Source organism: Prionailurus bengalensis, chromosome B2 (genome assembly GCF_016509475.1).
Source record: "Prionailurus bengalensis isolate Pbe53 chromosome B2, Fcat_Pben_1.1_paternal_pri, whole genome shotgun sequence".
In the NCBI taxonomy this organism is placed as follows: Eukaryota; Metazoa; Chordata; class Mammalia; order Carnivora; family Felidae; genus Prionailurus; species Prionailurus bengalensis.
Genome location: NC_057349.1, coordinates 15,606,531 through 15,634,477, shown reverse-complemented (window position 1 = coordinate 15,634,477; position 27,947 = coordinate 15,606,531). Strand labels below are relative to the sequence as shown.

The following is a 27,947-nucleotide window of genomic DNA, read 5'->3' as shown; positions in this document are numbered from 1 at the left end:
GTTGGGCTTGTTTAATTTCGTATCTGTCTTCCCCGCGTGATTAAAATCTCCAAGAGGTCAGACACCCCGTGACTCGTGACTCGTGACTCGTTCAGCAGTTCGGCTCAGTTCCTGGCCCATGATTAGGAGTGTGTTCATACCGATCTCAATGACTGAATGAGAACTACTAGCAAAGTAAACGAACCAAACAGAAGGGAAGGGGGAGAAGGGGGAGAAGGGGGAGAAGGGGAAGAAGGGGAGGTGGGGACGGACGTTCGTCACGGCGTTGAGGGCAGCCTTCTGACATCTGGAAGTGAACTGTCCAAAGCTCTCCTCCTCCTCGCTGCCTCCCTCACAAACCTTCACGGCATTAAGTCCCGAGTGCAGGCAGAGGTGGGAAAAGAGAGACGCCAAAGCTACAAATGCCAGGTTGCTACTTGCTAACCCTCGGGGAGAAGGAGGGCGGCGGGAGGGACCGAACAGGGGGGTCAGAGGCAAGAGGCGAGCGTGTGAGCCTGCGGTCCCTGGCGTGTGTGCACACAAGTTCCTGGTAAACGACACGCTCGTACCTCCATTTCAGGTGGGATCTGAGGTCTGAACACTAAGCACCCACTGTGATACTCTATTTGGAGTTCTGCCCGTTCAGGACAAGTTGCTTGCCTGAAGGGTTTTTCCCATGTTCTTCTCGGATCACATTCTCCAGCTTCCTCCTGTGGTTACCCTACAGTAAGACCGGCTCCCAGGAGCAAGGTGGGGAATCCTCACCTCACCGGGCAACTAACTGTCCGCTTACTTTTTAACCTCCAGAAGGCAAGGCTGAAAGAAACCAAAAAGGAGAGGGAGGAGCTGATCAGGAAAGCAGGAAAAAGGCAGGCATCCCCACCCCACCCTGTGGTCCTCCAGGAAACTTCCCAGCTCCCTCCATTCTGACCACCCCTCCTCCTTCCCACAGCCCTCCCTCCCACTCAACCTGGCGCTGACTGTGGGGAAGCCAACAGCAGACCTAGGGAGGTGAGGCTGCTGCCAAGAGCCACAAGCAGTTTCATTTGGCACGGCGTCTAAAGGAGAAGCAGCTCTTTGTCTCACCCACCGGGGGGAACGCCGACTCCTGCTGCAAAAACTCCCACGGTCCCCTCTCTGGCGAGGCAGAGGACAGTGTCCTCTGGCCCTTCCAAACCCAGAACATCCACCTGAAGACAAAAGCGGCTTATCCGGTGTGACCACCGGCAGACGCAAAACGCTGAGCCGGAGGACCCACCGGCTGCCCACACCCCCAGCCTCCCAGAGGCCGCCTCTGGCTGCCGAAGTCTGGGCTCGCCTCCTGCTTGAAATCTCACGGCACCGGCAGAGGCTGTCACTTGGAGCAAGAGGCCAGTCCAGGGCATATATGCTCTGTTTTTGCCCTCCTCATCCTCATGGACTTCCCTCCAGATCCTTCATTTTTAGGGAGAAGACAAATCAACCCCTCACAGCGGGGACGTGACGACCACGTGACGGGGGACAAGTCAGAACCAAGGACGGACTCCTACGTAAGTCAAGACATGGCGGCAGGCATGTAACAGGATGGGGGCCTTCAGGGCTCTTCCTACACATCCTATGACTTGAGGGTCCCCCCGTGACTTTCAGGCAAACTTTCCGTTAACAACAAAAGCACTTCACTCTAATGAACCCAGACCCCATTTACTGAGGTAAAGTCAGACACACACCCACAAGCCCATGGACAATGTGTTGATTCCATCCGTTATTAGGCAGAAGCCACACACCCCCCAACCGTCCAATGGCCCTCAGTATCTCCTAGCAGAGCAGAGTTAAGAGCTTTTTCATCTGTTTATGAACACTGTAAAAAAAAAATGAATGTGTGTGTGTGTGTGTGTGTGTTAGTTAAGGCATTGTGGAAGGGAAGGACTAAGCCTAAACAATGTTAAATTAATTTTCCAAGGGACAGGGAGGGAGAGCCCCCACGTATTAGCTGAAACAGTTTTGGTTACAAGAACCCTGGGCTGTAACAGAGGGGAAATTCTGCAGTATCCTGGCAGAAAGTTTTGAATAATGGGAATATGGGCGGATTTTCATCAGGAGCTGTCCTTCTCACCAAAGGCAGTGGGCAGAAACGTTTTCAAAATACTTAGGCTCTCTGCAAGATAAAATTCTGATACCAAAATGAAGTTGGACCCTCACCTATTCTATCACTGGGGGCCTTAAAAAACCCTGCTGCTGAGATGAGCCATTTGGCTTTCTAAGAAAACTGGTGATGGTATCAGATTGACTCACTTTAAAAGAAAATCCCCCAGGCCACAGCCCATAGCCAGAAAGGTTTGTCCAACCTGCTGTGACAGAAGATACTTGCAGAATACTTCTGTTTTGATCCCTTCGTAGGACAGTAAGAGTCTTCCCTTCAGTGTATCTAGACCCTCCCCTAAGGTGTAAAGAGGAATACCCCTGCCCCCTGAGCTTCTTTCCTCCCAAGAATCCCAGGCGCCCCCTGTGCCCCTCTCCCCCCGCCCTCCCACACCCGCTCTATGGCATGCTAGTCTTCCCCCAGAATCCGGGATGAAGCAAGAGCACATACCTTGAAACTGTCCTCTTGTTGAGAGGTTGCTAATTCTTTGTTTCCTCTTTTTCTGAAGTTGAAATTTACTATCACTTTATAATCTGTATTTTACTAAAAAGTTGTACTAATGTTATGCAGCTATAAATTAAATAGAAATAAAATTATTTTTGTTTTAGGACTTCTCTGTGAATTTCACGTATCCCCCCAAATCACCAAATAGTAGACAACTGGAGCAGGAATCCCTTCTTACATGTTTTCTCTCAGATCTCCAACTGGCTGGAAAGTTCTTTGGGGGCAGAGCCAGTCACTGAATGAATGCAAAGCATCAACTGTAGGCAGCATTTTGCTTTAAGAAGTTTTCTTTTGGGTGTATTTTTTTGTTTTAAAAATGAAACACTCTTGGATATGTTACTATACAGAAGTACCAGCTGGTTTCAACAACTCGACTCCGTTTTGAGTTTTTTCCCAACAGTTATTTTACACATCAGGGAAGGAATGAATTATCCGAATTATAGCTCCATAATTTCATGGTCTCCGTCCTCTTCTGGGTACAGGGTCCGACTCACCCCTCGGGCTCCTGCAGGTCTGGCAGCTGAATCAGGGCCTCGTCTCACTCACCACTCTCAATGCCCGTAACTGCTCAATGAACAGTCACCATCGTGTGGCACAATATGGCCCAGGCCTGTTAGCTGTTAACCTTACTTAACCCGCCACTTCTCATATTCCAATTCTAGGTGGCAGAGTGCTCCCTAAAGCCCACCCGACATTGAATGACCCATCAGGAAAAAGCAGGAGTCCAGCAGGACATCAGCAAGCACTCTCTCTCCTAGTAGGTAAATTTAAACATGTTTTGTTCAATAACTGTTTCATTCCAACTGAAACTGAGGGAAAAAAAAAAAAAGTAAGGCTTTTATTTAAACCGATTTGGCAAGACAAAGCCTCAGAAAGCAGCCGGCTTAGATTTCAACAAGTACTGCACGAACGAAAGCCGAATCTGAGCTGTCAACAAAAGGAAGTTGTTCTTTATTCCAGAAATAGACCTTAGAAAGTAACAAGCGTGGTGCTAATGAGACAGAAGCAGGGCGGGCTTGCTTATACACTGCCTACCGTGGCACCCGCTCACCCTGACTGAACTGCTTTGCAAACAGAGAGGCATTTTCGAATAACCCTTTTAAAATGCTATTCAGAGTTGAACTTTGTACCTCTGTGCACCCAAAAGATGCTGCTCCACAACACAACGTCACCAGGTGTCGTAAATCGTTTTACTGGAAAAAATGATGCTTTGAGTGCCAAAGCAGAACCCTATTTTCAATGAGTTTAGTAGACCGTGTCCTGAGAGCACACTGCTCAGGGGGGACCTGGCAGGCCGTGCACGTGTCGGGAGTGGTCAGGCTGAGTGCACCGGGGTCCCACAGTGCTTGTGCCATAAGTCGATGGCCTTGCTCACGATTGCATCCGAGCTGTCCTGGGGAATCTGTGGACAAGCAAACCAGTCTCTGTGAAATTTCAGGGTTTATAACTTCATCATGTCCCTTATTCACTATGGCAGAGCACTTAATTCCCACCGGAGTTTCCACTACTTGCCAGAGAGTATCGTATAAAAGGCTGCTGCCAGGATCTTTGTTTCACGGGCCACCTGAGGACACACTAAGGAGCTCTAGACAGACCGCCTGGGTTTAAAACCTGCCTTGCCCACCGTGTGCCCCTGGGCAGGTTACCGAAGCTGCCCGAGTTCACATCCCATCTCCACAATGGGGCAAACGACAGCCTCACTTCCTAGGGCTGTTTAGGATTACATGGGAGAATCCATGAGAAATACTTAGTATGGGCCCTGGCACTGTTAGCCACCAATACAATGCTGATGATTCATTTACTCATCACACATTCACTTAGTACTTACTATTTACTAGGCCACTATTCAAATGTCAATAGTGACCAATTTAAAAAAAAAGAATAGACCTGGGGTCCAGTGAAATTCATCCAGATTCATTCATCCATGAATCTCTTCTACCTCTCGCCTAGTTAAGTTTATTTATTCTAAGATACACAGAGATTCATTTAGACCTTTTCCAACATGCACTAAGTATATACTTAAGCACATTAACAAACCCAGCTGGGATTCAACCAGAGACAGTAACAGTAATGAAAAGGCTTACAAGCCCCCCCCCCCAGCCCCGCCCAAAAACCAGCAAGCTTCCTCTCCATTAAAAAGGATTATTCAGCCTCACATGACAGACCTCACCTCTTCCTTTTCTCAACAAGCCTTCTGAGAGTCACATCAGGGGAGGAGACTCTAGTCTTCAGTGCACACAACAACGGTCTCACTGCTCAGACCATCATCCCCCAAAGAGAGAATGCAAACTGTAATCCACAGACCAACTTTAAGCTAAACTTTTCCAAGGGGAAAAAGTATTTCTTATAATGTAAAAATATCAGAGAAAGAATGTGATGCAATAAAAAAATCTGGCTTCCCAAACGACTTCCTTTCTAGATTCAAAATCAAATTTGAAAAAAGCATACTTACATTTTCCAGAAACTTTGTTATCTTCTCTGCACTGTTCAGAGCCATTACTTTTATTTTAAAGGTTAATAAAATTTCCACAGCTACAAAAACTAAGATCTTACAGGATCCACTTACAACTTTATCCCAAACCCTATAAAAACAAAAAGATACAATAAAATCATTTGAGTGTGAAATTTATGTTTAGCTAAACATCTCAAATTACAATATTAAACCAAATTACTTCTTTTAAGTATAAACTTCAGAGAAAAGCTATAATGAAATAATCATCAAAAAAACAACAAAATAAATCAGCCATTGGAAACTTATTTCAGACACAATCAGCACTGGAAGGGAAGAAGGAATAATCACTAAAAGGTACTTGCTCTGCAAGGGATCTACGAAACACCCATTCCCTAATGTTTTAAAACTGACATTTTAGGGAAAGGAAGTCTTTTTTTTTTAATGTTTATTATTTAATTTTTTGAGAGAGAGACAGAGACAGAGTGTGAGCTGGGGTGGGGCAGAGAGAGGAGGAGACAGAATCCAAAGCAGGTTCCAGGCTCTGAGCTGTCAGCACAGAGCCCGACATGGGACTCAAACTCATGAACCGTGAGATCATGACCTGACCCGAAGTCGGACACTTAACCGACTGAACCGCCCGGGTGCCCCTAGGGAAGGAAAGTCTTAAACCAAAGTTTGGATTTCACTAATATTGTGTAATGCTAATATAATCATTAAATACTAAGGAAAACAAAAGCATCATTTGAAATAAGATTGGTGCAATGGTTCCAGTGGTTCAAATTCCTAAAACTTCTCTAAGAGCTTAAGGAGCTAGTTATTGATCTCAACCACTCTAAACACAATTATTCTGGTAATTCTTCAAGCTGGTGTTACACTCTTTGTGCTTAGTCACGTACTGTCTTGTGATGTCCTCTGTATGTCACCTCCCCTCCCAACCACCTCACACGGTCTTTGAGCGGCAAGGCCCGGGGCTCTGAACTACTGGCAGCACATATCTGACCTGAATGAGAACGGAGTTTGAGTCTTAGCTCTCTGCCTGCCTTCGCCTACTTTAAAGATGCCATGATGGAACTAAGAAATAGGAAGGTTTGCTTGGGATTAGGATCTCCCACATTTCTGGCAAAGGAAAGCCTATATCCACATATACTCCTAGAGACGGTTTCAGATGTGAATAACCTACAGCATCTAGCATATTGAGGGCCTTCAAGTCTTCTAATGTTACATTCTAATATTTCCAGCATTAACATCAATTTGTATTCATATTAGATTAATATTACTAACGATCTAGTAGTTCTTTTTTTTTTAATTTTTTTTTTCAACGTTTATTTATTTTTGGGACAGAGAGAGACAGAGCATGAACGGGGGAGGGGCAGAGAGAGAGGGAGACACAGAATCGGAAACAGGCTCCAGGCTCTGAGCCATCAGCCCAGAGCCCGACGCGGGGCTCGAACTCACGGACCGCGAGATCATGACCTGGCTGAAGTCAGACGCTAAACCGACTGCGCCACCCAGGCGCCCCGTAGTATTTCTAACTGTATAAATAATAAGTAGAATCAAGTGTTGCTCTGTTGTCTGCCAGAGAAGTTCGCTTCAAACTATGGTATTGTTCTAAAGCAAATTCATACTTTGAAGGCTGATCATGTGAAAAACCAGGACCCGTCTCTGACTCCAGGCCTTCAGAACATCCATGAAATACTTGCCTCTGTAAACTGGATTCGGGCAAGCACCCTGCGAAGCACCTCTTGAACCAGAGATCATAAGGAAGTTTGGACAGCGCAGAACACGTCTTCAGATGACTCAGCAGTCGGCTATCTTCCAGATTCAAGTATTGTTCAAAAGCCTTTGGCTAGTGATTAAAGAGGAAGAGAGATTACTCGTTTCCTGTGACATAACATTACCCAATCTTAACAGCCTGTGGTGAATAAAATGTACATGCTGACTGCAAGTAAGTGCTAGAAAACAAAATTTCAGACTCATCCAAGTCATTAGTGACGCAGGTTTCCCAGGTCAGCACCATCAGAGCAATCAACAATCTGGGGCTCAGGGTTTTCCGGGTTGTTACCCTAATGCTAACGGCACTAATAAGGTTCAACTGAAGGTCAAAGTCCAAAGCAAAATTCAATTGTTCTGGGGAACTAAGAATGGCCCATGACACTCCTGGTTGCTCTAGAGTAGATGATATACTCAGGAAAAAGGGGGAAGGGGAAAGGGTAAGATCAGAGAAACAGAGTGGGACCAAAGCGGGGAGACGGGGTTCAGAAAAACTAGACCAAAAGAGCTGGACGTGAAACGGGCCCACCCGTCCCTGGCCACACTGATCCCGACCCATGCTGAGCACTGCTGTGCACCATGCCAAAGACACTCCTACAAGAGACATCCACAGGAGGAACTCTGAACCCCACGTGCAGGAGAACTCTCAGGAGGCAGAGAAATAACGGGAAGGGAACGAAGAGCCTGGATTCCATCTGGTAGCCTCTCCCACAGAAGGTTAAGCAGCAGCCAATTCTAGGAGCTGGGAGAGCTAACAAAGCTGGCTCCCAGACCAGCCAAATCCACCTTGCACAAGCCGCTGCATTGAGAGTCCGCTGGCCAAGAATGGAGCCTGGGGGTCAAACTCTGCAAACTCTGAAGTCTATATTCCCTATCCAAAACAAAAACAAAAACAAAAAAAAAACCACATCCCATATCACCTAAGCAAATACAAATGTTTATTTTCCTAAATATCTGCATCTCAGCCAAAGAAGTAATTCATATCCCTTACCATGTTCACTACAGCAAACACTATGCTACATACAGGGAACAGAGTGAAAGAAAATATGAAGCCCCTGCCTCCAAGGAGCTTGCAGTCTGCTTGAGACAAACATGTAATAAAGCTATCATGGGGAAAGCACAGGATGCTGGACACGTCGAGGTGGGAATCCTAACCCAGCTTTTAGAAGCCATCAACAGTCTCCCAGAAAGGTGACATGTGAGTTGGCTTATAAAGAATGACAGGAGCGAACCAGGCAAAGAGAGGCCCACATATTAATATGGGGCCCAGTTTTCTCCTCTCTCAGGGGATCTTGAATTTTTTCTGTTTAACCAACTTTCCTACACGACCTAGTAATTCCTAGAGCTTCTCAAGAACACTACACACAACTCCCCGAAAACCGGAAGCTTTTCTCCAAAGTACAAGTCAAAGGACTCTTGTCCTCGCCTTTCACCTCTAAAATCCTATTCTAGAATTTTCGTTGGTTCTGCCAATGGAATGTTTTTTCACAAACATGGATGAAAACACATATATCAAGCATTTATATGTTACGTCCCATAGCAAACAAACTCTCATCTAAAAGTCAGTACAAATAATAGGGAGGAGTGAAAATTTTAAACCATTACCTTTTTCCCTCACCACAGTGTCAGCTCACTAAGGGCAGAGACTGTGTATCTATTTTGTTCACTGCTAGTTTTCTGGTACCTAGAACATTACTCAGCATTGTAAGCACTCAACACAGAATTGTGAGTAAATGAATATCATGAATTAAATGAAATGCTGAAATACATTAATCAACATCTTTTTTTGAGAGAGAGAGAATATGAATGAATGAATGGGGAGGGGCAGAGAGAGAGGGAGACACAGAATCCAAAGCAGATTCCAGGCTCTGAGCTGTCAGCACAGAGCCCGATGCGGGGCTCGAACCCATGAACCACAAGATCATGACCTGAGCCAAAGCCGGACACTTAACCCACTGAGCCACTCAGGCGTCCCTGTCAACATGTTGATAATCACTCAATGTACATCTTTTTGCCAGTCTTATTAAGTTTTTGTAAACATTTTTTCTCGATTTATAATATGTTCATTATAAGAAATCTCGAAAATACGGTAAAGAATAATGAAGGATATAAAGATCACTTATACTCACTACTGATAATGTACAGACCGTATAGCATCCGACTGTTTTCCTGTCCCTCCCAGCTTGTGCGCACACGCACCTGCACACTCTCTGGCTTAACAAGCACAGCAATGGCAATGAAAGGAAACTCACTTACTTTAATGACTACACACAATTAAGTCTGAGATGGCTTACAGACAGTCTGCTCTGAAAAGAGATTAACGAGGGAGGCCATCCACATCACAGGATGGTTTCTCTTCTCCCTGCTGGAGAGACCTTGTCAAAGAGCAGAAATTCCTAAAGCTTGTAGAGAGAGGAGTGGCTGTGATGTAAGCCTATGAATCAGAATACCGCAACATGATCAATGTGTCATCACCAGATCGAGTCTTGTCTTCTGATGCCAAAAACCCATCACTGCCCATTGCATATGCATTTCGCTAGGATTACAAACCAAGCTGTGCTTTGTGATAACCACTTTAGTTGATAACAAAAACCTGATGATGATAGGAAAGATTATAAAAACTCTCCTTTAACAAAATCCAGGAAGAAGAGGTCGACCTAACCACAGTAATGCAAATTTTAAGGTAGACCAAACACAGTTTAAATAAAGAGAAAAGTTCAAGTAAATGAGTAAATCAAACAGCAACGCAAAGGAAATTTAACTTTTCTTACACATTCTGAAGAACTTTAAAAAAAAGCTTCATAACAATTTAAAACTATGTGCTGGGTACTATAAACATACATATTAAAATAAACCTCTCTTTTGAAAATGAAGAAATCAACTTAGGAGGCATTAAGTATCTTGCTGATTTAAAATTCATTTCTAAAAAGCAAAAAGAGTTCAAGCATAGCCAGAGCACTTTTGAAACAGAACAACAATATGAGGGAGTTTACCCTGCCAGGTACCAAAACATACTAGGAAGCTATATTAAATGACTCATATGGTGTGGGCCCAGGAATAGACTGAGGGGGGAAAAAAAAGTCTAGAAAGAGATATAAGTATATATGAAAATCCAGTATATAATAAAGGTGGCATTTCAGATCTGTGAAAAGTAAGAATGAACCGACACTGTAAATGGTAGGCAGTTCTGTTTCCTAATTGTTTAACTTTGGACAAGGTACTTAACTGCTCTGTGCTTCAGTTTCCTCACCCATAAAAACAAAGATGTGCGTTAAAATTAAGTTTTCATTAATAAAGCAAACTTCCTGGCATGAAGCACGTTCTTAATAACTGTCAAACAGAAAGAGGAAGTGGAAAAAGGTTTACTGCAGTTAACAACCAACAAACAAAGTCAAATCTGAGTCTGATGTCAGGCACAAAGATAAATCCTTTCACAAATTAACGGACTAAATTCTAAAAGGTTTAACACACACATAGACCAAAGGAGTAGAATAGAGAACCCAGAATTGGACCCACAAATGTATGGCCAACTAATCTTTGACAAAGCAGGAAAGAGTATCCAATGGAAAAAAAGACAGTCTCTTTAGCAAATGGTGCTGGGGGAACTGGATACCAACATGCAGAAGAATGAAATTGAACCACTTTCTTACACCATACACAAAAATAAACTCAAAATGGATTAAAGACCCGAATGTGAGACAGGAAACCATCAAAACCCTAGAGAAGAAAACAGGCAACAACCTCTTTGACCTTGGCCACAGCAATTTCTTACTTGACACATCTCCAAAGACAAGGGAATTAAAAGCAAAAATGAACTATTGGGACCTTATCAAGATAAAAAGCTTCTGCACAGCAAAGGAAACAACAAAACTAAAAGGCAACTGACAGAATGGGAGAAGATATTTGCAAACAACATCTCAGATAAAGGGTTAGTATCCAAAATCTATACGGAACTTATCAAACTCCACACCCAAAAAACAAATAATCCAGTGAAGAAATGGGCAGAAGACATGAACAGACACTTCTCCAAAGAAGACATCCAGATGCCCAACAGACACATGAAAAGATGCTCATCACTCATCATCAGGGAAATACAAATCAAAACCACAATGAGATACCACCTCACACCAGTCAGAATGGCTAACATTAACAACTCAGGCAACAACAGTGTGGCGAGGATGTGAAGAAAGAGGAACCCTTTTGCACTGCTGGTGGGAATGCAAACTGGTGCAGTCACTCTGGAAAACAGTGTGGAGGTTCCTCAAAAAATTAAAAATAGATCTGCCCCTATGACCCAGTAATATCACTACTAGGAATTTACCCAAAGGATACAGGAGTGCTGATGCACAAGGGCATTTGTACCCCAATGTTTATAGCAACACTTTCAACAATAGCCAAACTATGGAAAGAGCCTAAATGACCATCAACTGATGAATGGATAAAGAAGATGTGGTTTATATACACAATGGAATACTACTTGGCAATGAGAAAGAATGAAATCCTGCCATTTGCAACAAGGTGGATGGAACTGGAGGGTATTATGCTGAGTGAAATAAGTCAGGCAGAGAAGGACAGATACGGTATGTTCTCACTCATATGTGGTCCTGAGAAACAGAAGACCATGGGGGAAGGGGTAAAAAAAAAAAATAGTTACAAACAGAGAGGGAGGGAGAGAAACCACAGGAGACTCTTAAATACAGAGAAAAAACTGAGGATGGGGTGGGGGAGAGGGGAAAATGGGTGATGGGCACTGAGGAGGGCACTTGTTGGAATCACCACTGGGTGTTGTATGTAAGCAATGAACCATGGGAATCTACCCCCAAAACCAAGAGCACACTGTATACACTGTATGTTAGCCAACTTGACAATGAACTATATTTAAAAAATAAAATAAAATAAAATATAAATAAAATATAAATAAATAAATAAATAAATAAATAAATAAATAAATAAATAAATATTTTTAGGGGCGTCTGGGTGACTCAGTCGGTTAGGCATCTGGTTAAGCATCTGATTCTTGATTTCGGCTCAGGTGATCTCCTGATTCATGGGATCGAGCCCCGCATCCAGCTCGGTGCTAACAGTGGGGAACTTGCTTGGGATTCTCTCTCCCTCTCTCTCTGCCCCTCCCCTGCTCATGCTCTCTCTCAAAATAAATACATAAATTTAAATAAATAAATAAATATTTTTAAAAGTTAGAGCAAAGTTTTTTAAAAATCTGTTTTTTAGGAGTGCCTGGGTGGCATCCAACTCCTGATTTTGGCTCAGGTCATGATCCCAGGGTCATGGGATCGAGCCCTGCATCAGGCTTCATGCTGGGCATGGAATCTCCTTCAGATCCTCTCTCTCCCTCTGCCCCTCTCTCCCACTGGCACATACCCTCTCTCTCTCTCTCTAAACAAAGCATGCTTTCTCCCTCTCTCTCTAAAAAAATAAATAAAAATTTCAAAATAAAACCTGTGTTTTAATCTTGGAATTAGAAAGGGCTTCCTAAATAAGAAAAAGCAAAAGAAAAATATCGACAGATCCAACTGTATCAACACTGAAAAATCTCTGTATGACAGAGAGAAAGTATTGTCAACATATGTAACAAGGGGTAAATATGCAGAGCATATCAATAACTCTTACAAATTAAAAAGAAAGATGCAAAAAAAATAGAAAGGTGGACAAATACAAGTGGCCATTAAGCATATGCAAGGCTGCCCAGCCTCACTAGAAAATGAGGATATGTAAATTAAAATGGGAGACCATGTTCACTATCAGATTAACAAAAATTTGAGAAACTGATACCATCAAGTATTGGCAATGGAGTGGAAAACAGAAAATCTTCTAATCTGTTGTGGGAAGCAAAATTGATATGCCTTCTGGGTGAGCAACCTGGCAATTAAAAAATTTAAATACATCTTTCAACCGAGTAATCCCTTTATAGGTGCCTGACCTACAAAAACATGTATGTTTAAAGGATCATATACAAGGGCATGCTGACGGTCAACACAGATCTGTTATATTAAAATATGGCAAATTCATAACAGGCAATAATATCACATTTTTAAGAGGGAAAAAAAAAGGTGGTTCTGGATGAGTGGCTCTCAACCCTAGCCATACTCGAGAATCACCTGCTGCTTTTTAAAACATAGAATTCTGAGCCCCACCCACCCCCAGAGATTCGGACTTAATTGGTTTGGGTGGAGGAAAGGCACTGGTAAGTTTTTAAAAGCTCCCAGGTGGCGCTAATAGGAAGTCAAGGCTGAACACTACCGATCTGCACTGACGTGGAGAAGTATTCCAAAACATTGTCAAAAAAAAAAAAAAATTGTTGCACCATATGAACAATGTTATAATATTTATGTATTTTTTAAAGTTATACATGTAATAAATACATGAATCATTACGTGGGCATATGTGTATATATTTGTGTACATATGTGTGTGCATGGATGCATTCCATCCATCCTAATGTGCATAAGATAGTATAGGATATATACACTGAGCTAATGACAATATTTACTTCTTAGAAAGTAGGGGATAAGGAGGTATTGGTACAGATCTTTGGGAACACTGGATTTATCCAGATTGTTTAATACTTCAAGAATGTACTTATTACTTGTGTTATCAAAAATAAAGAATTCTGGGGGGCGCTTGGGTGGCTCAGTCAGTTAAGCATTCGACTTTGGGTTAGGTCATGATCTCATGGCTCGTGAGTTCAAGCCTCGCGTCCGGCTCTCTGCTGACATCTTGGAGCCTGGAGCCTGCTTCAGATTCTGTCTCCCTCTCTCTCTATCCCTCCCCCACTTGCACGCGCGCTCTCTCTCTCTAAAATAAGTACACGTTAAAAAAAATAAAGAGTTTTTTAAAAATAAACTAGCAAAATGCTACTGAATTTGCTCCAATACGAAATAAGAAAAGCTAATGAAATCATGGTATAATCTGGATCTTTTGATTTAATTGGGCAGCCAACATTATGCTTCCCTCACCATGTTTGAATTATTTTTATTGAAATCAACTGTCAATTAAATTTTAAAATTCTGAAAATCAAATTTTACTTAACTGAAATCTAGAAAATACTCTTGTAACAGTGCTCTACAAAGCTGAAGGGTCTTGCCAACTGCCCCGGTAACTATTGTAGTTAGCACAGTTATCCTCGGGGCTCAGTCGGCCTCTGTCAGCGCCCCCTCATCTGGCCCTGCAGCCACTATCACGGTCACTGATTTCAAAAGAATTTTCTAACGGAACAAATCACTGATCTAAGAAAAAGACATTCATACAACACCCAGTGCTCATCCCAACAAGTGCCCTCTTCAACAGCCATCACCCACTTTCCCCTCCCCCACTCGCCATCAACCCTCAGTTTGTTCTCAATATGGAAACCAATTTGACAAATTATATTTAAAAAAAGAAAAGGAAAGAAAAAGACACTCATTTTTATAAATGAGAGAAATAAAGGAAAAAACTAGAAAAAGAGAATGGCAAAGAGCCACTGGCTTATGCTGACGGAGCAAGTGGCCGTAGTTCTCTGCCCTTGCGGGTCAGAGCACAGCTGCCAGCAGGCTGCCTCTGTCACATCCAGTCACCTTTCCTTCTTCAGCAACAGAATCCTGTTTTCACAGGAGATCACAATGTGATCCCAGCCTCTGCTGCAGACAGAGGTGGCCGGGTGCCATGGTCCTGCCACTAACAGAGGTGCGGAAGGAAAGTCTGTCCAAGGAAGACAGACTTGACTGGCTGTCCCTTCCACTCCTTCCCTTTGGTCTTTGCCCTTCCCTTTCTACCATCTTAGATCATAGATGTCATGGCTGTCACTCTAGCATCCATCTGTGAACAGAGGAGGAAGAAGGGTCACACCTAAGAATGCCAGACCAAAAGGACAGGAGCCTGGGTCCCCGCAGATATCATGGCACTATGGCACCCGCTCTGGACTGCCTTCCCTCTAGACTCCTGGTTACAGCAGAGAAAAAGATAAAGCTTCTATTATTTAGGCTATCCGTTATATGCAGCCAAACGTAAACCTTAAGTAACAGAGAGGCAAGCTTAGATAAATCCAGCATATTCTAGACCGGGATAAGGAATACAAAAGAGCAGAGGTTGCAAACTATGGCCTGCAGCAGGCCAGATGCACCCGACCATTCTTTCATGCATTGTCAATGGCTGCTTCTGTGCAACAACAGCAGAGCTGAGTGTTTGCAACAGAGACACAGAGACCATCTGGAAATAGTTACTGTTTGACCTTTTACGGAAAACAGTTTGTAGAGAGTCCGCTCATAATTGCAGCAGCACCAGGAAGTAAGGCTATGTCCCTAGTACCACTGTCCACCGCTACCCTCAAGAGAAAGAAAAGCATCCCTCACCAGCTGGGGTAAAGACTCCCGGTACTTGTTATTTAATTGGTTCACAAAGCATCGGATGATCCAGTAACAGTCGACACTGTCCTCTACCATCTCTTCCACGGCTTTGGCAATGGCAAGAAATACTTCATCTTCTGGCTCCTGAAAGATTAGTAATAAATCTCGGGTTAAAGGGCGGAAGCCAGCAGAAGAGAGGAATACATATTTCTTTGATGAAAATGAAACCTTACCCCCTAACTTTTGAAGAGGCTGCATTAATAAATCAAAGTGGAACTGAAAAGCACATGGTCCATGACTAAACAGAAGACTAAGGCGGAGATAAGATTGGGTAACCAGAGAAATTTATTTGGATCAGTGGTGCTCATGACTGCCCAAGTTTCAGATTAAGCACTCAGAGATCTTCCACTTTCTAACATTTAAGATCATCAAAGAAAACATAAATCATAAGCAAAGTGCTGGCTCTCTCCACCCAAAAATATTCTCAGGGCTAGAAAAGAATTTCTTCCAAAAGGATGTGATAAATATCATAAACAGTAACCGGAGACATCTGTTAATACAGTAATTTGTAAAAATCAGATGACTCCAAGAAGACTAATAAAGCATTTTCTTTATTGGAAAGCATTCATACATACCTTTAGAATTTTGTTCTGTCTTTAAGCAACTAATAAGTTAAAATGTCCCTAGAATCAGAATTTTAGGAATGAGAAAAATGGCATTTCTCAAACATTGTGTCAATACTCAAAATATGAACATAAACCTTCAAGTAAATTTAAACAAGGTAATCTTATAAAAACTACAATCTACTAAAACCTATTTTGTTTTCAAACATATCGTACACAAAATTATGTTTTCATCTAGGATTTAACAGCCAAAGGATTTTAGTGTTAAAAACAAACTAAAAAGCATCTTTCTATTCCTCTTAAAAGCTCCAAGTTAAATCAAAATTCCCATTTTGTTTTTTTTATGAACTAAGCTCTATGCTTTATTTGGATTTTATTAGTCCCCCCCACCCCCCCCCCACCCCACCACCACCAATATCCTTTTTTCCATTCCAGGATTTTTTTTTTATTTGCATCCAAATTAGCATCTAGTGCAACAATGATTTCAGGAGTAGATTCCTCAATGCCCCTTACCCATTTAGCCCATCCCCCCCCACAACCCCTCCAGCAACCCTCTGTTTGTTCTCCACATTTACGAGTTTTGTCCCCCTCCCTGTTTTTATATTATTTTTGCTTCCCTTCCCTTGTATTCATCTGTTCTGTGTCTTAAAGTCCTCACATGAGTGAAGTCATATATTTGTCTTTCTCTAATTTCGCTTAGCATAATACCCTCCAGTTCCATCCATGTAGTTGCAAAAGGCAAGATTTCATTCTTTTTGCTCTCCAAGTAATACTCCATCGTGTATGTATGCCACATCTTCTTTATCCATTCATCCATCGATGGACATTTGGGCTCTTTCCATACTTTGGCTATTGTGGATAGTGCTGCTATAAACATAGGGGTGCATGTGTCCCTTCGAAACAGCACACCTGTATCCCTTGGATAAATGCCTAGTAGTGCAATTGCTGGGTTGTAGGGTAGTTCTATTTTTAGTTTTTTGAGGAACCTCCATATTGTTTTCCAGAGTGGCTGCACCAGCTTGCATTGCCACCAACAATGCAAAAGAGATCCTCTTTCTCTGAACCCTCGCCAACATCTGTTGTTGTTTGAGTTGTTAATGTTAGCCATTCTGACAGGTGTAAGGTGGTATCTCATTGTGGTTTTGATTTGTATTTCCCCGATGATGAGTGATGTGGAACATTTTTTCATGTGTCGGTTGACCATCTGGATGTCTTCTTTGGAGAAGTGTCTATTCATGTCTTCTGCTCATTTCTTCACTGGATTATGTGTTTTTTTGGGTGTTGAGTTTCATAAGTTCTGTATAGATTTTGGATACTAACCCTTTATCTGATATGTTGTTTGCAAATATCTTCTCCCATTCTGTCAGTTGCCTTTTAGTTTTGCTGATTGTTTCCTTTACAGTGCAGAAGCTTTTAATTTGATGAGGTCCCAGTAGTTCATTTTTGCTTTTGTTTCCCTTGCCTCCGGAGACGTGTTGAGTAAGAAGTTGCTGCGGCCAAGATCAAGAGGTTTTTGCCTGGTTTCTCCTCGAGGATTTTGATGGCTTCCTGTCTTATGTTGAGTGAGGTCTTTCACCCATTTTGAGTTTATTTTTGTGTATGATGTAAGAAAGTGGTCCAGGTTCATTCTTCTGCATGTCTCTGTCCAGTTTTCCCAGCACCACTTGCTGAAGAGACTGTCTTTATTCCATTGGATATTCTTTCCTGCTTTGTCAAAGATTAGTTGGCCATACGTTTGTGGGCCCATTTCTGTGTTCTCTATTCTGTTCCATTGATCTGTTCCATTGATTGTTCTTGTGCCAGTACCATACTGTCTTGATGATTACAGCTTTGTAGTATAGCTTGAAGTCTGGGATTGTGATGCCTCCTGCTTTGGTTTTCTTTTTCAAGATTGCTTTGGCTATTCATGGCCAAAATTCCTATTTTAATAAAAGCATTTCATTTTAGGTCTCCTTTCAACTCCTTAATATTCTAGAAAATGTCAAGAGTAAGAGAATCACAGAAAATAACATTTTCTTAACATTTAATGTCAGAGGAAGAGAAAGAAGAAGGGAGACTCCCTTCCCAGACTCCCACCCAATACTGGACACTGCCGGGGGCTCCCGAATGTGGCAGCTCACTGGCTCCAGGACGGTCTGAGAGGCCAGGGAGGAGGACCAATGTCCTCGACCGTGTTCCCAGGCCTGTGTCGAGCACTGTCACGCACTCTGCTATATAGGAATACTAAAGAGGCTGCGTGGGGCTCAATGACTGGGGAGATGTGGGGGCAGAGCCAACACCAACACTTTGAGGTCACACTTGCCACAGGCCGCAGTAGAAGTGTCGGCTTGGAGCACGGACCAGCTGAGTAGGGATGAGACCCATCACTTAGGTTTCTTGAACTAATAGATAGTCTAGCCTCATTTAATATATAATTTAAGAACTTGCAGAGAACTATCCACTTCGCTTTGTCAGAGGTAAGCAAAGTTTAAAGACGTTTGTTAAGAGTTCCAATTATTTTCAGTTCTCTCTTGATAAACTTAACAAAAGTGGACAACAACCTAAGCTCTATCCGTGGGAATCACATCATTAACTTCAAAAAGAACGAATAAGTCAAAACTCTCAAAGTGCTATACTGACTGGTAGGCTGTAAACTGCAATGAAAAAAATAAGCTTTGGGGGGCGCCTGGGTGGCTCAGTCAGTTGAGTGTCTGACTTCAGCTCAGGTCATGATCTCACGGTTCGTAGGTTGGAGCCCCGTGTCGGGCTCTGTGCTGGCAGATCAGAGCCTGGAGCCTGCTTCAGATTCTGTGTCTCCCTCTCTCTGCTCCTCCTGTGCTCGTGCGCTCTCTCTCTCTCCCTCCATCCCTCTCTCTCTCTCTCTCTCCCCCTGAAGAATAAACATTAAAAAAAATAATTAAAAAAAATAATAAGCTTTGGGGCACCTGGGTGGCTTAAGTCAGTTGAACATCTGACTCTGGATTTTGGCTCTGGTCATGATCTCATGGTTCATGAGTTCAAGCCCCTCATCGGGCTTGCACTGATGGTGTGAGCCTGCTCGGGAGTCTCTCACTCTGTGCCTCCCCTACGTGTGCACACGCGTAGGCATGCACCCTTTCCTCTCAAAAATAAATAAACTTAAAAAAATGTTTTATTGAAGAGCACAGCTTGCAGGCAAATCCCGATTGTGAGCAGTGTTTTAGCCACATACACAAAAAGTTAAAACGCCGAAAATGAATTTCGAACTGCATTAAAATAGCCAAAGCCCAAGAGTTATCATCATTCCTTTGCCTGAACTTCTCCTCTTCCGTTTCTTTTCCCTTTACAAACAGCAAGCAGTCCAAGTAACTGGAGTAAAGGTTTGTCGAAGACGGAAGTTTAAAAAGCAGGTTGGGGCCTCCAGGCGAGGGCCAAGAGGTAGCTGGCAGTGCTGGTTCCGAGACGAACAAGCAGATCAGTAAGTGTACCAAGGGGGACTGGAGCATTTCATATTCGCAACTCTCAGACAAGGAACTCACACACACAGGAGGGTGAAGGCTAGAGGCACTCGTGGTACTGGACTGGAACCAGAGGGATCAGTGTGAACAGGGGGCATCCAACACCCAGAGCCAGACACACAAACACACCTAGGTGTGTGTGAATGGGTGTGGGTGATTCTATATAGTGAAGGTGCACATGAGTCCCAGCTCTGTCTACGGACAGGACCTAGAAGCCCCACACACCAGCCACAACACGAGAACATCCGCTGCCCTGTAAAACCACACTTGATTCAACACGGAAACAGCTGATTTGGGGCTTGGGTAGAGAAAATACAAGATGGGTTGGGAATACTTTTTGTGTCGGAAAGTAGAGAAATGCTCAAAACGATGGGAACTTATCATAAAGAGAGAGGAGTCGATCTGAAGGGGCTCCCACTGGCCTAATCTGAGACAAGCTGAACATCAAGTAAATAATAGGAGTAATGGATTACAGGCCATTGAATAAAAGAGGAAACCATAAATTCACTCTGGCATAAATAAATAAATGAGGGAGAAAGGAAAACCCTTCCTTATAAAAGAATGCCAACTAATAAATGCAGAAGAAAAAAGCAGTTAGAAAATCACCATCTGGCAACCAGCACAGTAAAAGTTACCTCAGGCAGGAATCATTAGTGGATGGACATTGACTTGGTCTCAAAGCATCTCCTCACAAATGACTTCTTAGTTACAAAAGGAAAAATAATAATCTTACTTTGAAGAAAAAGGGCCGACACCACTTTAACCAACTGGTCAAAGTTAGCGGCAACAGTAATTAAGTATCATTCTTCTGTAGTATTCCTGCCAAAAATTCATAATCGAATTTTAATCATGAGGAAGCAACAAATGAACCCAAACTAAGACACCCTCTACTGCCCAGTACTCTTCAAATGTGTCAAGGTCATCACAGACAGACCAAGGAACTTTTTCCAGATGAAAGGAGATGAAGATGTGGCAATAAATGCCACCTGTGAGCCCACACTGGATTCTAGACCCAGAAAAGGAAAGCAGCAGGACATTCAGTAAGGTCTACAGATTCATGGTATTTTATCAATGATAATTTTATGGGTTTGATAATTATGTAAGATGAAACATTTGGTGACACTAGGTAAAAGTACATGGGAACACTATACTATTTTTGCCAGTTTTTCTATTTCTAAAATGGTTTTTAAATGAAGAGTTAAAACACTTAAAATATTTTTTAAATCATGAACAAAGGTTAAAACTAGTGGGTGAAAGTTTGGTAAGAAAGTCTGATAAGTTCTGAACAAAACTTTTTGTTGGTCGGTGATACAGGGCATTATTGGGACAACTAGTCAAATGTGAATGGAGTCTGAAGATCAGATCTTAATACTGTATCACTGTAAACTTCTTGTTTTCAATGATTATACTATGGTTATTCTATACTGTGGTGACCTAGGGGAGTGTTATTTTCTTTAGGAAGTATATACTGAAGGAATTTCAAGTAATGGAATATCATGTCTGCATCTTATTTTCATATGGTTTAGAAGAAAATATGTATACATAACACAGAGAAAACAACAAAGCACACATGGTAAGATATTAATGATGGAGAAACTTGGGTAAGGAGTATATAGGATTTCTTAGTAGTATTCTTGCAAGTTTGCAATTATTTCAAAATAAAATGTATTTTAAAAAATTAGATTGAGTAGGAATGTGCAGGGCCACGAACGCCAGGGAAAGATGTATTGCTTTTCTTGCCCAGAGAGAGGAGAGCCACTGAGAGTTTCTAAGGTAAAATATGATGTAGTCAAATGCTAGCAGGATGGGACAGTCTAGACTTGAACTAAGTGTTCAACAAAAGTACCACTAACCAGTGGAAAGGAAGGACTTCGAGGCAACTTTCCAGACTCCAGCTGGTACATGCGGAGATAGACTTCCACCTGAGGCGTGGCCTCAGTGACACAGCGAACGACTTTCAGGGCGTGAAGGACGTCACAGTACTGCTCCTTGCGGTACAACATCACCTGGGCATGGGACTCATGGTGTGGAGGCAGGATCCCTATATGGAGACGGAGGGGGGGAAAGAAAGGGCAAAAACACTGAGATGCAAATCCAAATCCCCCCTTTGTTGGAGAGAATCAAGTGAGAAGCTGCCCATTACAATCAGACTAGAATCACACAGATATTTAGTTACCATACAGATTCTGTTTTAGAAATTCTCTCTATATAAAACAATCTTAAATTTAAATACTATCATTATTTCAATGGTACCTGCACCATTGATATTTAAGAGAAATGAAATGGCATCATAAAGCCCTTGAATAAGTGTGCCACTTAAACTTAAGATAACCACATCAATCATCAAGATGATTTAATTAAATGTATGGTTGTCAGCCCGGGGCCACCCTCGGCTCCTACAGACTGGTCTCCAGTTTTTGCATGTTGCTCCTGCTATGCACTGAAATGCTTCCCCCAAAATGCAGATGTTAAAGCTCCACCCCAGTGTGGCTAAATGTGGAGACAGCGCCTAGAAGGAGATTAAGGTTAAATGAGGCTGTAAGGGTGGACTGCAATCCAACAGAGCTCCGGCCCTTACAAGAGAAGGAAGAGATACATTTGCTGTCTCTCTCTCTCTCTGCCATGTGGGGACAGATTGGGATGGTGGCCATCTACAAGCCAAGTGAGGCCTCACCAAGAACCAAACCAGCCAGCACCTTGATCTTGGATTTCTCAGTCTCCAGAACTGAGAGAACATAAACTGTTGTTTAAGCAGCCCGGTCTGTGGTATTTAGTTATGGCTGCCCTAGCCAACCATACAGGCCCCTCATCTCAGGACCAGCACCAACTTATCAAATCCTTCTCTTCCCCGATGATCAAAACTTGCTCACAAAGTAGCCTAGCTTCGGGACCACAAAAATCTCTGATTTTCACTGATGAGACCACCTTACATCATATTCTGATGCCATTTTATGCTCACTGACTCATTTAAACATGCCTACCTATGAGGTTTGGGGGCAAAAACCATCTTTTTTACAAACAAATGGCATGGGAAAAGCATAGTGGGAGGAGCACCGGACAGGCTTTTAGCAAACATAGTTTCTAGTCCCACGTGTGAGAACACCAGGACTCTCAAAGTGTCTCTCTGGGAACTTGTTTCCTCAGCTGTCAGAGGTGGGAAATGGGATGGGTAAGCATCTCACGAGCATCTTCTGCACAACACGAGCCCTAAAAGCCCGCATGAAAAGAAGGATGCCGGGGTCAAACAGGTTTGTAAAACGCTGACAATGAATTTTCAAGGCTCTAAATTCTGCTATAAAAAAAAAACGTATTTATTCCGGCCTCATTAAATGTAACAAGACTGTACAGGAACATGGACTCTGGAGTCCAAGTTCCTGGGTTTGAACTCTAACTCTACAATTAAGTGGCTGGACAGCTGTCGGCCACTTACTCAATCTCCCCTTAGAGAAGGCTGAGCTTCTCCATCTGAAAAATGAGACTAATAATATGTGTCATACAGTTGCTGTAATGAATAAAAAGTTATATAAAGTGCTTCGAAAGTACACAACACATACTGAACTAGCGTTAAGTGTTAGCGTACATCTGATAAGGATCACTCTTTTAGTAGAAAACACCACAGATACAGTATGCTAAAGAACAGTCTGGAAAACAAAAGGTGGGTGAGCGCAAGAGACTTTAGCTAACATGACGCAATGTTAACATCAGAACCTAACTCGCTTAAATGTTCTTTGTCCTGACAGAAAGCTTCACCTACCTTAGCTTTGGAGTTCCGTACCAGGCTTCCGCAAAAGCCAAGGGAATACACTAACATGTCCTCCAAATCTGGGCTAATAAAGATTAAACAGCTGTAATTACACCCTCCTCATACTACTTGAGGCAGCACAGTGCCTCCCATGTTCAACCTCAAAGAGCTAGTTCTAAAGTTCTGATAGTTACCTGAAATGGTATCAGCAGGCCTGACAAGGTCCCTGAGTAATCAACCCCTGTTCTAGGAAAAGTCAGCCCGTCTCCTTACACGGCATGGCGGCTCCAAATCTCCAGTGTCTTTACCACAAAAATAACAACAAAGACTTACCTGGTAAAGACAAGTGGGGAAAACAGGGGTGACGAACAAGCCTGGACACTCTCGAGGTGTCACAAAGCACAACTGTACGTCTCCCACCCAATCCACTGGTGTTAGTAACTAATAAGACACATAGTATTTCCCAGCAGAAAGAGTGTCAGCATCCCTGGAAGGCATTTATGTTGATGGCCACTGGAAACACCAAGATTTAAGAACAAAGGCTCAAGATGTAAGAAAAACTAAAATAGTTGATACCTGCTCTCTGGGCAGTAACGGCACTGTTACCCACCAGACATACGAGTGCTCAAAGACTGTCGGGATGCACAACAAAGCAAGGCATTCCACTTTCTAGAATGGACTGTGCTTGCTCGCTGCCTCCACATTACATGATCAGACTTAGGACAGCAGATGTCTCAAGTCCTGCAAATACAGTACGTTTTGGAAAGAGAACGAGGCCGACGGTCTATCTTACCTTCAAACGGGCTCCACCAACCTAAGTTCGAATCCTGGCTCTGCCACTTACAGACTAGAAGGCCCCAGGCAAGGGATTTAGCCTTGCAGTCTTTTTTTTCCCCATCTGCAAAACTGGGATATTAATACCTACCTCACAGGAGAATTTGGCGATTACTCGAATTGTTTGTTTGTTTAAGGAAGAAAGAAAAGGAGGATGGCAACGGACAGGTATTATAAGCATCAGCAGGCCCGGCAGAAATCGAGGAAGAAACGCTTGGCTCAAAAGGCCAGTCACCTGTGGCCCCTGATACACTTGTTCTCCCACAGAAACTGAGCAGGCGCGTTTCTCCTTCTCCTTCAGCCACTCGTCACTGGAATGTATCCATTTATGCTTCTAGGAAGTAAAAACTCCTCCATTTCTTTCTGACTCTGCTAGCACTCATCGGGAAGTTAGACCCCCCTAGAGCTGGGAATCACAGAAATAACAAATTGAGAGCCACAACCGAGGAGTTAATTTAATTTAGCTCAGTAACCTCATTTTACAGGTGCAAGAGCTGAGGCCTCGCCGGGGTCTTCCTCAGGTTTACCCAGTTGACAGTGAAGCCCAGGCCAGCTCTTTCTCCCGTTGGATGCTCTCCCCGCACCTTGTTTCAGGAACACACCTTACTTCCTCTTCTATTATTACTGGCGCCCGTAGAGTAATATTTAACGTACTGCTACTGAAATCACCTTCTTAAAGGCTTTCACAGTGAGCAATAATTCAGTCTCCTGACATTAGGCCCAATATGCAGCAAAGGGCCTAGAAGAATCCTCTCTTTCCTGACGGATAAGAATGACAAATATCCCATCACTCAACATTTTTGAAGATAAATCTTCCAACTCTTGAGTCTCATACCTAGAAGCACCTTCCATACCAACGCACGGTACATGGACGGGAGAGGGAATCTCTGACTAAAAGTACAAAGTTTCTCGATATCTAGAGGAAGAAACAAAGAACAATTGGTTAGAAACTTTTTATGCTGACGACACGAAAGTGCATTTCGGTTTTTTTGTTTGTTCGTTTAATTCAAGTACAGTAAGACATTTCTCCAGAGGATGTCCACTACAGTCAGTAAATCTAGAAAAGGCAACACTGGTCTGATTTCTAGCCCGGGTGTTTCACCAACTGGCTACTTGAAAACAATCAGTGCTTCACAGCCTAGGAGATGCATGTTGCATACATTACTACATTCCCTGTGTCACATTAGCAGTAGTTACTATTTACAGAATTTCATTTAATCCACACTGCAAGCTTGTTGGGTAGTTATTGTTTTAAAGCTGCAGAAACTGAAGCCCCAAGCAGGTAAGTGACTTTAGTTAGCAGAGCTAGTGAGTGGCATGGTCAGCCCTTAGATCCCCACATTCTCCAATAAACCACACTCAACTGTCCTGAACCTCAATTCCCTGTGCTCGTCAAATTCCAGCCATGCTTAAAACACAAAGATCAGGAGGGAAATGGTTTCGAAATTTTAGAAGCATTCTATGCATATACAGTACTATTTTTACCTATGGTTCAGTTTATTTTAGTCAGCAGAACAGACCTTATTATTACTACAAAGCAACTAAGATGTCAATACATAATGTAGTCTCACGGTATTTGCATCGGAGAAAAATCGTCTGGAGAGCTATGAATTTACCCAGAAGCTATGATAACAGCTCTGAAAACAGAGGAAATATATGGGTCTAATATGAGAAAAAATACCACCGCCTTCTTAACAGTCCTTTCAAAGACATCCGACTCAGCCTCAGCAAATAGAAGCTTGAAAAATCCATAACCTCTCCCAAAAGACACCATTTACCTGTCATCCTATCAGTAAAAGATACAGCAGGTAACAAATACTTCTGAATGTCTTTCAAGATACCACTTCTTTCAGGACAGCTGGGACGACTAAAACCCAATAACCTCAACCTAACTTGTAAAACTCACCGAGCCGGTCATCTTTTAGGAGAATCTCCAATGATTTCTTTTCTTCAACTCCACGAAACCCCACTTTCTCATAATACACTGAACGGAAGTTTCTCTGAGAGTCCTCAGTCATGTTTCATTCTTGGAGAGAGAAAGAGTAGGGAGAGGGAAAGAGTGAGCTTAAAAACAGAGACTGGACAATTTGGGAACTTTTCCAATGATTTTCTCAAAATTCCCCACGAATTCAATATACTAAAATAAACTGGCTGCCTTTGCATAGGACTCAACATTATCTATTTTTTTTAATGTTTATTCACTTATTTTGAGAGAGAGAGAAAAGGAGGGGCAGAGAGAGAGAGAGAGAGAGAGAGAGAGAGAGAGAGAGAGAGAGAGAATCCCAAGCAGGCTCCACGCTGTCAGCACAGAGATGAACAGGGCTGGATCTCACAAACCGTGAGATCATGACCTGATCTGAAATCAAGAGTCACTTAAATACTGAGCCACCCAGGCGCCCCTAAATGTCTCATTTTAAACAACTAACACCACCTCACCTATGTTCCTTGGCCAAAAACCAGGACATAAAACTGAAGTCCTCTGAGCTGCTAAAATAGATTTCACAAGGTGCATGCACTAAGGCTCCTACTTTACTTATGGGAGTTCCTGGCCATTATACACGTTCAAAGAAAAGAAGGAAAAAAAAAAAACACACTAGTGAAATACGAGGACAAGACGTCATACGAAAGGGGTTACCAAACAGTCTCCACTAGGAATTGTTTTTGTTTTTACAAATATTCTGCATTAAAAAAATGAAACTGTATTCTAAAATGCTGGCAATGTGTCTTTAGGTAGGATTCCGGGTGATTTTCTTTCTTTTGCTTAGCCATATTTTCAAATGGGCATTCTGTGAAATAAAAAAATTAAACTATAAAGAAAGTAAAAACAACAACAACAACAACAAAACAAGCTTCTCACTTAGTTTTCCTTTAAACACAATCCTACCAAATGCAGTTATCGAAATCAGAGCCCACAGGAGACGAACAGCACTGAACTGTAAGCCAGAAGGGGGGCAGGAGTGAAGCCTATTAATAAACGATGCCACAGAACTGAAGACAGAATAACGACTTAAAATCTGGCATTGGGACTCAAAAAGTTCAGCGGTGTCAGGTTCTTTCACAATAACGTTCATAGGACTGACTGCAAGACATCGGGGGAAAGGTGAGATCAGGTTGGCATTTTAAGAATAAAATGGATGTAAGGCATTTTTTCAGAAAGTATTGCACTGCCTGAAATCAAATACTTAAAATGTCAGTGCAAAAAGGAGTCTAATCCTCAGGTTTTAGAAATCCTGACAAGTCCCCAGCGAGGAAGGGAGGGTTGAGTTCCAGACAAGCCAAGGTCTTCCTTATCGAAAACTCTGCACCCCTTCGGTCTCAGGAAAGGTAAAGATTCGTTAAAAAGGAGAAATTCTAAAGGGTTCTGAGCTTTGGGGACCACACGTTTTAAACAAAAACAAAAACGAAACAAAAAACAAAAATTCCAGGGTGGCTCAGCGGGTGAGCATCAGACTTTGGCTCAGGTCGTGATCTCGCGGTTTGTGAGTTCGAGCCCCTCGTTGGGCTCTGCGCTGACAGCTCTGAGCCTGAAGCCTGCTTCTGATTCTGTGCCTTCCTATCTCTCTGCTCCTCCCGTGTTCATGCTCGCTCGCTCTCTCTCTCAAAAATAAATAAGCATTAAAAAAATTAAAATAAAAAATTCCAAAGCACTGAAACGCCAAATGAGTTCGGGGATTTCTTTAAAAGCAGCAAACAGCTGCAGGGCGGTGCGGTGCCCGTTACCTACACACACGATTCTCAGATTGCACTACGATGGCTACAGGTCCTCCCGGAGGAAAATCCTGTAATTTACACGCCGGCCCCTGAGCGTCCACCTGAGGAAAAGTCAACACACCCTGCTCCACGACCCCAGGTCCCACTCTCCCTGTTATGCTTCACCTCTAGCAGTGGAAACCACACCCGGGTTGAGACTAAGTGGTCCGGGGGGAGGCGGCGGAAACCAGGCCCAGCGCGCTGACCGGCCGGCGGGCAGGGGAGGCGACGTGAAGGCCGCCGCGGGGACTGGCGCGCCCGAGGGCGGCCCCCGGGGCGGAGGGAGGCTACGGGCCACCTGCGCCCTGTTAGCCAGCGCCCGGTCGCCCCCGCCGTCGCCGGACGTGACGTCAGCACCCG

The 27,947-nt window shown here is 43.0% G+C and overlaps 1 protein-coding gene across 5 annotated transcripts; it reads right to left on the bottom strand.

The window, feature by feature from the left end:
- Window positions 1–27,947, bottom strand: LOC122489230 (TBC1 domain family member 7). Of its 5 annotated transcripts, none has more exons than XR_006298873.1 (11): window positions 27,714–27,933; window positions 25,744–25,863; window positions 24,673–24,753; window positions 21,115–21,302; window positions 15,169–15,306; window positions 6,755–6,900; window positions 5,055–5,184; window positions 3,733–4,004; window positions 2,549–3,107; window positions 1,686–1,816; window positions 1–795 (listed from the first exon to the last, which is right to left on the bottom strand). XR_006298873.1 is itself a non-coding variant. In XM_043590809.1 (8 exons), the coding sequence occupies exons 2-8, from the start codon at window positions 25,853–25,855 to the stop codon at window positions 3,918–3,920; spliced, it is 882 nt and encodes a 293-aa protein (XP_043446744.1). In that variant the 5' UTR covers window positions 25,856–25,863; window positions 27,714–27,947; the 3' UTR covers window positions 3,526–3,917. The 5 variants fall into 5 exon arrangements, 2 of the variants coding, with proteins under 2 accessions (XP_043446744.1, XP_043446745.1); XR_006298874.1 differs by having other exon boundaries at window positions 2,549–2,668; XR_006298875.1 differs by lacking the exons at window positions 1,686–1,816; window positions 2,549–3,107.